Source organism: Diadema antillarum, unplaced genomic scaffold, assembly GCF_040938485.1.
Source record: "Diadema antillarum isolate AM-2024a unplaced genomic scaffold, OU_Dant_1.0 scf00000122, whole genome shotgun sequence".
Classification (NCBI taxonomy): Eukaryota; Metazoa; Echinodermata; class Echinoidea; order Diadematoida; family Diadematidae; genus Diadema; species Diadema antillarum.
In genome coordinates, this window is record NW_027271011.1 from 3,192,118 (window position 1) to 3,205,806 (window position 13,689).

At 34.9% G+C, this 13,689-nt stretch overlaps 1 protein-coding gene across 1 annotated transcript in view; it reads left to right on the forward strand.

Moving 5' to 3' along the window:
- Positions 1 to 13,689, forward strand: part of LOC139720144 (uncharacterized) — a 33,280-nt gene that overhangs the window by 16,957 nt on the left and 2,634 nt on the right. The window contains exons 4-7 of the mRNA XM_071631514.1: positions 7,028 to 7,111; positions 7,552 to 7,625; positions 11,493 to 11,571; positions 12,957 to 12,970. Of these exons, the coding sequence (XP_071487615.1) occupies positions 7,028 to 7,111; positions 7,552 to 7,625; positions 11,493 to 11,571; positions 12,957 to 12,970 (251 nt within the window). The remainder of the gene's footprint in view (positions 1 to 7,027; positions 7,112 to 7,551; positions 7,626 to 11,492; positions 11,572 to 12,956; positions 12,971 to 13,689) is intronic.

A 13,689-nucleotide genomic window follows, 5' to 3' on the forward strand; every position in this document is an offset into this window, starting at 1 on the left:
TAATAAAAACATTATGATACTGCAATAATTTTTTGAGCTAATACACTTTATAGAGAAAAAGTGGTTTCGGAGGCTTCAAAAGGATGTTAACACTGCATTTTTGAGATTTTCTCTGGACAAAATCAAATTAGATTTATTGTTCACCCACCAAATGATCGCTTATGACATATCTAAAGATATTTAATCACATTCAGTTTTCTGGCTGCTTTGTTTACTCACCAATATAGATTTACTATACGATTTACCTATTTTTCTTAAACAGTGCAGACGTGTCACACATAACTCACCTTTGCACTCAGCAATAAGATATTAGCAGATGAGGATGTTGCTCCACAAATATGTTTAAACAGTGTATATCAACCAAAAAAAGACACAATTTACCCATCACTTTCTACATAACATACATGATTTTCATAAAAACATATGGCATACCAAATTAATTTTCCAGATGTTTCGGAGGCTTCATTTTATGTTAACAGCATGTAAATGGAATGTTTTGATTACAATTTTGTAATTCTAAGTCTATCAAATAACTGTTTGGACTGAATGAGACTTAATGATTCCTCAAGCAAGGTGTAGATAGTTGTTTAAATGTATGAAAAGCATTTATTTTGTAGGTTTCCTTTTGAAACAATGGAACAGGCTAGATATTGTGAGTAATGAAAGTGACTTCCAGCTTGCGTGCATGCCCACACCGTGCAACAGTAGTACAACAAAGCAAGTAGTTGTGCATACATCAATGTTCTTAAGTTGGATAACTAATTTTTACTCTTGAGAGAAGATGAAGTGTTGTGACCATATTTGTATCACTCTTTTGACTGGTTAGATTTCGTTAATGAAGACCAAACAATTACTTGATTATTTAGTGTTAAATACACTATTTTTTAAAGAACTGAACACTATTGCTGTCCTGAAGATTCAAGGACTTTAATAGATGGCTATTCAAGAGGGAAGCATACACTTACCTATGAAATATATTATTTTTGAATTTAAGGTTGTATCTTTTATGCATGATCAAGAGCAAATGGTGGAAAATACTTTTTGGATTTTTACACTTTCGACTCTGTCATCTGAGTGTAATAGCTTTCGAAACACAATCTTTTACATGTCCATTTATAACCCATTGACAAATCTGTTACTCACATGGCATTTGTTTTTGCCATACTAAAATCTTGACTTTTTCAGTTTCCATTTCTTAACAAGTTCTTTGGCTTTCATTTCCAATACTTATTTGGAGGAAAGTAATTAATCAATAAATTTGTTATTGGATTTGAAAATACAATGTAGCTATCATCTTGCAGATTATCATTCCTGTGGTGTGACTTGGATCACAGGGTACTGTTTTGGAATTTTGACATTTGATTACTTCATTCAGACAGGCTTTCATGTCATTCTGTATGTCAGATTTGATGCATGCTAGGTGCAACACAATGTTGATACTATACCCTATTTTCCATACTTTATCATGCTGGCAGTGACCACTTGACTATTTTTGATTAAACAAAATGTAACTTGTGTTTACAAAACATCTCTTCGCATTATACATGTGTGAGACTCTATGACATGTTTGCGCATGTACATGTAGTTCTCAGTGCAGTAAATGGACAGTAATGGTTGGGATAGGATTGTTTATAAATGACATATAGACCTCTACTTATAAATAGCCTGTTGCCATGGGGTACAAGTAGTTTACATGGGTGGGTGACTGGAGAAGTTATGTTCATGAAGAACAATATTGAAATGATTGAAATCTTTATAATCTGTTCAGTCCTGGCTTTTCTGGAAAAAGTTACAAGCCCCTAACTATTTTGAAATTCAAATGGTTAAAACTGTAGTCTGTGGGTTTATATACTATTTAAAACAAACTTGTGGGTTTCTAACAAACTTAGATATTTAAACACATTTGCTGCTTTTTATTTTTTTTGCTAAAAAGGTTGTCATTTTTAGAAACAGTAAAAGTTCTGTTAGCAATTTCTCAATGCGTACCTTCAAAAACAGGCCTCCTAGCTGTCACAGGAGTCACACAAACTGGAATTTTATAAAATAACTATAAAAAAGAAGCCTTTGAAGAATAAAAAACAAACAAAAATAAAATGATATGAAACAAGGGTGACTTGTATACCACAGAAAAAGAAAGTAAAATTCTAACTATCATATATTATAGGGAACTATACATTTGGTCAACATTTTTTTTTTAAATTCAAATTCATATACAGTCATGGGTAGGGTATGTACATTTATCTTTTCAACAGGCAATTCAAAAAGATGAATGGGATCTTGACCATTTCAATTTCTATTGAGCTCCATGATAATATCACCAAGGATATTGATTTTTAAATTCCAACTCCATTTTGATGACAGTTTGATGATGACCCTTACATGGAATGGCTGATCGGTGTTTAAGATTGCTGTTCAATGACCATGATCACTGCATTTGATAGCAATAGTAGGGGATATCAGGCATGGTCCATATGCAAAAGAATGTTCATAAGCCTTTTTTCCCCTTTCTATATTTTACAATGCTATGTTGTAATCTAACCGTCATGCCATCACATAGTCTATTTTCTATCCCTTTCTCATCAACAGTTGAAATTGATTTCACATGTATATAAAACAATTATGATGGGTGGTTTATGTCAATATACATCCCACAAACTGCACTTATAAAGCAAGCAAACATAATCTTTGCATTAAGTCTATAGCTACAGTTCTAACTCATTGAAAGTAATTCTTACTGCATTATGATGAAAAGTTTGACAAATGCATACAGCTGTACATGTGTGTAGCCTAATCATGTTCTGCATTGCCAAAGATGGATATACAGTGTATGTGTACAACTGAGCATAAAGATTTAAAATATTTTTCTTTGTCTCTTAACATATATGTTGGAAAGTCTTTTTTCTGCATACAAATAAATACTATTTTCCATGTTACAACATTGTTAGTTATTTGGAAACAATCAGCTGCATTAATGTACTTCATATCACCTTAATATGGACCATTTTTGCATGTTAACAGTCATGATGAAGCCTCCGAAACATGCGTTGCTGCTAACTTTAAGCCGCAAAGAAAAAAAAAAAAATGTTCCTAATCAGTGTACTTTTATTGCTACTGTTGCAGTTTCCTTTAGAATCATATTGCCTCATGTAATGTCATAAATTCGAACTGAGCATTGCTCAAAGTGTACACAGTTTGTTATTCACTTTTGTGGAAGCCAATTTCCTTATAATAATAAGTACAATTTGTATGAAGGGTAAACATTATGCACTGCCATAAAATGTACTGTTATTCACATTTTATTGATGCCCTGTTGTTATTCTAGCATGTAGTGATAGTTGCTTACTGTAGTTTTATTATTTTAAGTGAATACAGGACTAGAACTTTGTGTTAGCAGTTTTGAAGCCTCCGAAACACACTAGTTTGTTAACTGAAGCCTCCGAAACTCACAAGTCTGAAAATTTCAACTTTGTCAAAAATAATCGAATTTCTTTGGGATTTGGGTTGATAAATGTTTGTTACCAAGAGATAATTTAGGGCTATGTTTAGAGTGGCTCTTGCTTCTAGAACATTCTTTTAACTTAAAAATAGTTTGTCAGGTACCATTTTTACCTTGGAATTTGAAGTTCACATCCAAATAATTGCAAGAGCGAATATCTGTTGGGGGAAAAGTGTTTTGATATTTCAAATATATGTTCACAGCAAATGAAAAGTTGCATTACATCCACCATTTATCTTCATTTGGTTGCTGTGGGTGACCAAAACATTCTTGTTGTTTTTACCTAAATTTATCTAAAATTCCATAATAGTCACTTAATTTTTCATATTTAGCCTAAGAATTAAGCTCTGGAATGACAAAATATTGAAAATATAGACATTCCTATATAAAATAAAGGCAAAGATAAAAATGGAAACACAACTTTAATTTTTGACCCTTGCCACATCGAAGTTACACCCTTTACTGTAAAACTGACCATATTTCACTACATGTCTTTGTTATTGCTCTTAGAGTAAATTGATCAGAAATAAAAGATCATTACAAAGCTTTTTAAGAGTTGAAAATGAAAGATGTGGTTAGAATAACCAGTTTGGTGCAGAAACTCTGAAGTCCATTCTTTCCGTGCAAAATTCACCCTGTAGAGTGTTCAAGGGGCATATAATATACATTGTACATGTGTACTATTTTTACCCCGGTCAGTTATGATGTTCAAACATTATTTTCTATCCGAAACTCTAGAGCGGGATGTGATATTTCAAAATATTGGGAAGCTGTACTTCAAATAAAACTGGAAAAAAAGTGACCTGAAACCTTTGGCTACTGTTGTACATACACTGTACATGTATCTCCTATTTTAAAACTGAAAGATTACAGATCATCGCTGGGGCGACAAGACCTCATATCTACAAAATGTCAAATGTTCAAGAGAGCCAAAAGACATGGTGGCCAAAGCACTATACCGAATGGGACAGCCATTCTTTTGACATGCTGTGGTGGCTTCATTTTTGGGGTAAGACAGCTAGGATTTGGTCAGGACATCACATAACTGATTATTTGACCATTATGCAAAAAAGTCAGTTTCACCAAAATTGCAGATACAAGGTCTTGTCACCCCAGTGACGATATACGTGCAAGGTCTTGAATGTGTGACAAGTAATATTTTTTTTTTTATGAAGTATGAATATGTTTTCACTGCTCAGCAACACATTTTTTTTTCCCCTGAGAGGCCAGTGTGAGAGGTACATTTGTACATTGTCGGGAATTTTAAGGGCCAGATATAATATGCCAAATATTTTGCGAGGTTTTTATTTTCGCGAATTGCACGAGGTGGATGCTGTTTGTGAAATTACAGACAAGCAAAAATATTGACTCTGATCCCGATATGAATGTGACGTCCAGATATTATTTTCCCCATCCAGTATTGTGCTTCATGATTGCGAATTTAACCCCTCGCGAAAATGTCGGGAAGTCCTGATTCGCAAAAATTTAGACTCCCTAAATATAGGGCGTATACAGTTTATCAATTACAGGGATTGCATGGAGTGATGTACAATTGTATCTGTCATAAACCAAAAAACAAAGTTCTTGCCCAGTGGTACCCATATAACACTCCTTATTCAAAGAATGCCAAGATATTTCCATTTTTTACCTCGTCTTCTAACAATCAAACACATTTGCTACAGCTGTACATGTACAATTGTACCAGTAGTCCTATTAATGATCTTTTATACGGTATTGAACTTGATGGATAATACACATTGTACATTGTACAAATTTTGTACATGCCTCCCAGGACATACAGTAATGTGTAATAAGAAGATACCTTGTATTCTATCCACCTAGACATTGCATTTCAAAAGTTTGGAGCAAGTTTGCATGCAGAACTTTGTTATTGCTACATTTGTACTGTACATGTGTATGTGAGGTAGTCTTTGCGCAAGCCTTATAATTGATATTGAATGATCTGCAGTGTTAAAAAGGAATGCACAAGTGTTGATACACATTGTATGTTATTACCCTGTTCTTTCCTGTACAAATGTGTATAAAATACATGTGTCTGTAGGGCAGAGCTGTGCGCTGTAGGAACCTGTAGTCAATTTCAAACCTCTTCTGACAGCTGATCGTAAAAGTTTTTATAGCGTCTGTCTGAAAAATTCTTTAAACTCTTTTCAGTTTTGTTTTGTGTCACCACTGGAATGAGTGTGAATTACCTATGAGGAATGCAGACAAGATGTAAGGGAAGATGGTTAACTAAAGAGAGAGTTAGGAATGGTATACAATTGAAAGGATTGAGATTTGTGCAGGGTCTAGTGTTACCATTCATACTCCTATCTTTTCTGTTTCACATGACCTAGTTGATTTTATTGTATGGATTTGTCTTTTATACAGTGTTTATTGACAACAAAACCAGTATGCATTGAGTAAGAGCTCTATGAACACACAGTCAGGCTGAGTCTGGTACTGTGTTAGATTATTAGTGTTAAAGGGCTGATTTACCATTTGCAGATGAAACAAAATGTCAGCTTTAGTGCTTCCAAATAGTTCTAAAATGTGAGTTTGGGATAGATACAACCAATGTGAAAAAAATTGAATCAGTATTTAATCAGTGTTAAGTATCGTGAAATATACAAAATGTGAACAGATACAGTGTATGTTTCTAGACTAAACCATTTACAGTTATGGTTTAGTGAGAAAAATAGTGATATCTCCTTATGTTTAAGGCTTTATTGCATAATGTTTACATGGTAAGATGTTTTGTGATACAGCTGACCTACACATATGCATCGAATCTGATAACTTGAACATTTTTAAAATCACTGCTCCCAATGATAAACAGTACCTTTAAACTATGCAAAGCATGTGGGATTCGCTATTGTGAAGAGAACTCATGACCCCTGTAGCACTTCATGTTAACTGCTGTCTGAAGGGAATTAAATGTAATTGCCTTTGCAGGCGGTTAGCTTCAAATGTGGATTTATATGTACAGTTGTTTTACTGTAGATGGAGTGTCTGTAGATGTTGCCATACTGTATAAAGAGCCCCTGTTTTATTTATAGGCTTTTTGTACAGGGGGTCTTTGTGATTATATGCCACTGGAACATGTTTGACTGTGGACACTGTACATGGGAGGGGTTTGATTGCAAAATGAATTAACTCCATTCTTGTCATTTTGAGATGATGATTACACCTGCTAAAAAACAACAAAAAATAAGACTATACAGAATACTCTTGATCACATCGTAAAGAGTATTCCTTGTTACTGTAGGCAATGCAACAAGTGAGGTTGCAGTGGAAAGTTTTTATCTTGCTCTATCTGATGACGGACTTTAAAATATTTGAAAAGGGCACTTATTTGTACCCTGTTGTGCAATCAAATATTTGAAGTGTACATGAGCCATCCATGTACACTTGTACAATGCACAAACTGTTGCCATTGGCTTTTGTATACTTTGTCTCATATTTGCATTAAGCAAGCAAAATGGATATTTACATGTACTGTATGTGTTGATTGTGTTTCTTTCATTTGTGTAGGATGCAATCAGGAACGAGAACGGCCGTGAGATCTGTGGGCAAAGCATCGTAGTGGAATGGGCTCGTGGGCCGAAGAGAGGATATGTGAGTTTTCTTCTTTTCTGCTTGTGACCACTCCCCCATTTCTCGCTTGACCATCTACTTATTTTATCCCTGACCACTCCCCATCTTGTTTTCACTACTCCCCCATTCCTTCCTTGACCACTCCCCCATCCCACCATTGGCCACTCCCCCATTCCACCATTGACTCTCCCCCATTCCATTCCTGACCACTCCCCATTCCCTTCTTGACCACTCCCCATTCCACCCTTGACCACTCCTTCCTTCCACCCTTGACCACTCCCCCATTCTTTTCTTGACCTCTCCCCTATCCCACCCTTAACTACTCCCCATTCCACCCTTGACCACTCCCCCACTCCACCCTTGACCACTCCCCCATACCATTCCTGACCACTACCCCATTCCCTTCTTGATTACTCCTTATGATTGACTTTTTGGTACGATATCAAATGTTTTAAATTTAGATAGAAATCAACTGGTATGTGCTAGCGGAAGGGCAGACACATTGTTCAGTCTTCGAGACGAAACGATACAAAACGTGAGAAGTACATGTATTATTAAATGCAAAATACATAACAGTTTTGATGCAAATACAATACTGTAAAAGTGGAAATTTTCGTGGTGTTGAAATGTTTGCGCATTTCACGCAACAAGAAACTAGCGCGAAATTAAAAGCACGCAAATATTTTTGCTTGCCATATGTTCCAGAAGTTGATGTCTTGATTCTGCAGAATTAAAAACATGCAAACTTTGTCTTATTCTTGAAAATTTCCGCTTTTACAGTATACACAGCATCATGAAACAAGTTCAAAATGTTTAGTGTCGTTACCCTCGCTCTCTAAACCAACCACTTCAAGATGGATCAGATTTCCAACACATGATCTGGTTTATAGCCTAGATGTGGCTCATATTCCTATCTTCACATGTGCGGTGTAGGCTATGATGGCCCTTGATCTGTAGTTCTTGTAACTAATGTATTGAGAGAAACTGAAATGTACATGTACAGCATGGGTTTTAATGATAGCTTTTGTAAATTTAGACCATTTCGTTTTAATAGAATTGTATATAAAAGTCTGTGGGCAATTCCACGGTAACTAGGACACAGGTGCCAAAAATTCAAAATGATATTTGTTTCAAACACCATACATTTTCAGACAGTACTTGAGTTGAAGTTTTAAGAATCATTATGTTTTTCAATAAAAGTGGCCATTTTGACTTTCAAAATGGCTGCCAAAATATGCCTATAACTCAATGGTGAAAAGAGTGGATTGTGGCATAACTTACTCTCGGTATATCCACTTTATTAGTACTCTAAACAACAATCTTTTATATGTATGCAGTTACCAGAGAAGTCTTTTACCACACGATAGAAAAAAAAGCTGGTTGCTTTAAAGAATTTGATAAAAACTTTTAATTACTTTGACAATGATGGATGTAACGTCAGTTACCAAAAACAAGGAATTTTTTAACTTTATTCATCAAAGAAAGTGAGCTTTATGATGTAACTCGGGATTTCTAATGTATGCCCATATGCCTTCATTTCAATACCAGAAATAAGGATACTTGGCATACTGGAGAGTCAAACTGATCACTACAAAATGTGTAACGTCAGTTACCGAAACGTCATACACGAGTATGTAACGTCAGTTACCATGACAGTAATTATAACTGAGGCAAAATTTTTGACTCTGGGCCATTTCAATACATCTGGGAAGTCAACTTACAACAAAGAGCAGCAATCCCTTTCATAGGGAATGATGTCATTACCATGGCATGTCCATGGATATATTTTTTTCATTTTATTTTATTTCTAAATTTATTCATTCACTCATTTACCATGATTATCTTTTTTTTTTTTTTTTTTTTTTTTTTGGGGGGGGGGGGGGGGGGGGGAGGGGGCTTGAGCTTTCAGTTTTTGATTCAGCACAAGTGTAAGGCTAAATCATCTGGAAGTTTAGTTTGCCACATGCAGTACATTGTATATATGCACTCAAACATTCCCAGTCCTACGGGATGATAAAGCTACCAAAGTTTGTAGGCCTAATCAGTGACATGATTGTTTGTTTTTTTTATAGAAAAGGTGGTTAACATGCAAACTTGTGCACAGCTTTATACCAACAGCTACAATCTTCACCAATGTTTGCTTTTGCCAGCATTTTTTTTTTTTTTTTTCTGGAAACTTAATAGTCAAGTTTCCACCTCAAGGCAAATGCACAGATATTTCTTCTCTTGCACTTAAATGTGTGGTGTAGTTAACATGGCGCATCTTGTATTATGGTACGTAAGGCATGTACTCATTACTGTTTGAAACTTAACACTGATGTTGCTCAAAGTGAGAGGGGATTCTAGGGTTAAAAAAAATTGTTCATACAGTGTGTATTTGTTGATTACTTTATTCTATTCATGCAGGGACATTATACAATACATGATAATTATGAACAGGAAGATTTTTTTTAATCTTAGAATTCTTTCGTTGCAAAGTCTGATTTCTTGGTATCTGGAATGAATTTGCAAGCCGTGATATATCAGTGTAAAGGAAAAGAAAAACAGTTAAATCACTTCAAGCAAGGAATAAACCAATAATGCTCTTTTGACCGAAAAAGCATTTATTTTTCTTCTTCACAGAGAAATATTAAAAGTGCTACACTTTTCATTTAAATCAATTGATGATGGAGACCTTTTTTTTTTTATTTATGGCCCTAACAATGCCTTGAAGGAGAAGGAGTAAAATAAAGAAAAGAAGAAGAAATATATCACAATAGATTTCATACATATTTATGCATATTTATGAGTTGATAAGTGTGTTTTCCCCATGACCTGAAATATATTTTGATATTTTTTTTCAAGCACAAAAATATCCATGTTTTGTGTAGTACGGTACTGCAAGGTATTATGGGTGGAGCACTCTAGATATATGTAGAAACTTTCCTGTTCATTAAATAAAACAAACAAACAAACAAAAAACCTTTAGTCATGTCAATATACATGTATTTATACTTGGAACTGCTTAATCTATTAATGGCTCTGTGTAATCATAAATGTTGAATTAGAATTCAATCTTCAGACAAATGTCAAGAAATATCCTCTTGTGCATTTACTTTATTTTTGCCCAACTGTGCTATGCCATGGGGGGGGGGGGGGGTTGCCCCCTAAGGGCCCAACCCATTTGTGTCTTTAGATTTTGTTTTAATTTGTTGCTAAGTAGTTGCCTGGGATTGTTACTGGTATATTGCAGCAGTATAATAACCTGTTAAATAAAATAGTTCTCTGTAAACCCCATGGCAAAGTATGTGTAACGTCAGTTACGTAACGTCAGTTACTGACATGTTTACCTTTAAGTTTTCATAGAACACAAAGAAAATGGACTAATGTTTCATTTCATTTGTGTATTTATGACTGATGAACCAAGGTATGACTCCATATCAAACAAATCATTCTGAATGGTCAGAATTATGAAAAATCACAAAGCTATTCCCAATCATGATTTTGCATGTATAAACCCTATGGCAAATGTAAGCGTAACGTCAGTTACGTAACGTCAGTTACCGTCATGCCTTCACTGAAACTGGCATGGTGCTAAAAGGAGACAACTAAAGTGCATATTATTTTGCACACCTGTTCCTAAGAACCTAAGTGTATTGCCATATTAAACACATAAAGGTTAAAAGTCAGGGACATGAGATATTTCCATTTAAATCTACACCATAATTTCCCATGTCCTTTTTCCGTAACGTCAGTTACCGACACATTTTCACTTGCTATGTGATAAGAAATGCAGTTTGAGAGAAAAACTTTCCACCTATTTCTTCATTCTCATGAACTTATTCATCAATGCCAATTGCAAGCCCCAGGTGCTTTCATTCACAAAACTACAAGGTAAACAATTTCATGAAAATCCTTACGCGTAACGTCAGTTACCGTGGAATTGCCCCTATATAAAACAAAACTGCAACCTGTCAAACACCATGAACACACCAAGTTACAACTTTATACATTGATTGCTAAAAGAAGGACTACTTATTTGTTTAACTTTTGGTGTAACTACATGTACACTATTTATAAGACTGTGTGTCATGAAATTGTCATCTTTAATCATGTCGCTGAAAATTTATTGTGAAAATGTTCTGAAAATGAGCAGAGATTTTTGAGGTTCTGACAATAAATATCTCGCCACAGGAAACCATTCTATTTCCTTCAAATCTCAAGAGACTGTATGGGAAAGAAATGCATTTCCTCTCACCAAATGTAATTCAAATATAAAATTTTGTACCACACAAACTGATCAAATGCTTTGTGAGTTTATGTATGTGTGTGGAGCAGCCATTGAGTACAGTATGGGTGAGTTCTCACTGTTAAAGTTGAACGTGATTGATTTTTTGAGAACATTGATGTTTTCTTTGGACAGGACGATGATGAATGCTACCGATGTGGACGTCGAGGACACTTTGCTCGAGATTGTCGAGATCGCGGGGGATCCTCCCGAAGTAAGAAGCAAAAAATTTGGGAAAAGTTAGGAAGGGAGGTTTGTGGTATACACCAGTGATTTTCAGTTCAGTTCAGTTCTTTATTTCAACACTTTCATAAAAAACATCACAATTGATACACAACAAAAAAAACATTAACACATTTACAATCATACAATCCTCTGCAGGACAGAGGAGAAAATGAAAAAGAAACATTATAAAAGTGTAAGGGCACAACAGGAAGGCTGTTTGTCTTATATGAAGTTGGACCCTGATGACAAAATAATTCATTCAGATGCTGCCACAAAGCTCTCTTCCATATTTATATCACCATGCAAACTTACAAACAACACATGGGGAAAAGTTATTTGTTTAACAAAGCAATCAAGCATTGTGTTACATATATTCAAGCTACTTTATATAAAAGGAATATTTCACTTTTTCACTTAAAAACTCCCTCGAGAAAAGATATCCAGTTATAATTCGAATCATTTTTGTCAAAGTTAAGTACTACTTATTTGAAACACTTGTAAAATGTTAATATAAACATGTTTGTACTTTATTAGAGGTCTCTTGACTTCATAGACATTTTACTTGTCTGTAAACCTGATTGAAACATACGGTATATGGACTCCCGTTCTAACGAAGTCCTCAGGACTGGCGGTTTTTTTTTCATTATATCGAAATTTCATTATAACTGAACAAATAAACAATAAGAATACATACAGCTGTAGAGCGTATAACGTTGTGGCCTTAATTTTTGCTTCATTGTAACCATGTTCGTTCTAATGGGAATGCACTGTACTAGTAGTCTCTTTTCAATGTCCTTGCACAAATTAAATTTGTTAAGCCAGTAAGAGTTCTATCAGCTGTGAAACAGATCTGTGATATGTCTGATTGTCCATCACTTTAACCCCCAGAGTGCCACATTCATTACCTCTCCATTGGTTTGTGTGTGAAAGTTGTACACAGTTGACTCATTGGCAGAGAGAGGATTTAAAAAGGATGGCTAGTAATTGATCAGTGGGAATCAGTGGGAATGCTGGGGGATGATTGTTCCAATCCTCGTGGGATTCATTTAAGAGTACATTATATATATCTATTGTTGTGTGAAAATTGTTTGCCTCAGAATGGTCTCATATTCAAGTAATGTGCAGTTTAATGTTTCCAGGCTAGCATGCCTGTACAGTGATGGGACGATCGTTAACGGGCAACATTACTTGAATATGAGACCATTCTGAAGCTAATAATTTTCACACAACAATAGATATAATATATAATGTATTCTTAAATGAATCCCACAAGGATTGGAACAATCATCTCCCAGCATTCCCACTGATTCCCACTGATCAGTTACTAGCCATCCCCTTTAAAATATGATTGTGTTTTCCTGGTTCTAAAAACAGATAGCTAAACATGTGTAGGGCAGTCTTTAGTGTAATGGAAAATTTAGCTTGGCACTCACTTCATGTGGGTTTACAGGAAATTGGAAGTGTTCAGGGAAATGAGGTCTGAATAGACTATTCCATAGATGTGCTTTTGTGTCCCCGATGTTGGTATATGATCAGTAACGGATATATCTCTCTCTCTCTTACTATTCAATGATGTTATGTGATCAGTAACGGATATCTCTCTCTCTCTCTCTCTCTCTCTTTCTTTCCTCTCGTCTCTATCAAAGCTTCAACATACAGGTAAGTGTTTATTGAATCAAAACCAAAGCAAACCGGAACCAATTCCCAGAAATTACAAGGAAATATTAAGAGACAGGCTTTTAGGATGGACAAGGGAAATTTGTGACTGATAGAAATTTTGTGCATGTTACGTATAGACAAACCTCAACTGTCATTTTGTACATTTGTGTCTGTTTATAGATTAATGGGTGTTTAATCATTCAACTCGTAATCAGAATCAAGTAGTGATATACTACAGTACTCGTTCTTCATGTAACTGATTTTAACAGAGTGTAATGCAAGCATTACCATCATTGTTTTGTTATTGAAACTGTTACAGATCCTATTTACGAAGTTTTACTGCATATCCAGTTAATAGTCTGTTTCCAAACCCAAACCTTTTATCTCTTTTATTATTATTATTATTATTAATGGTATCTTTATTCAACAAATCATCGATTGAAGCCAG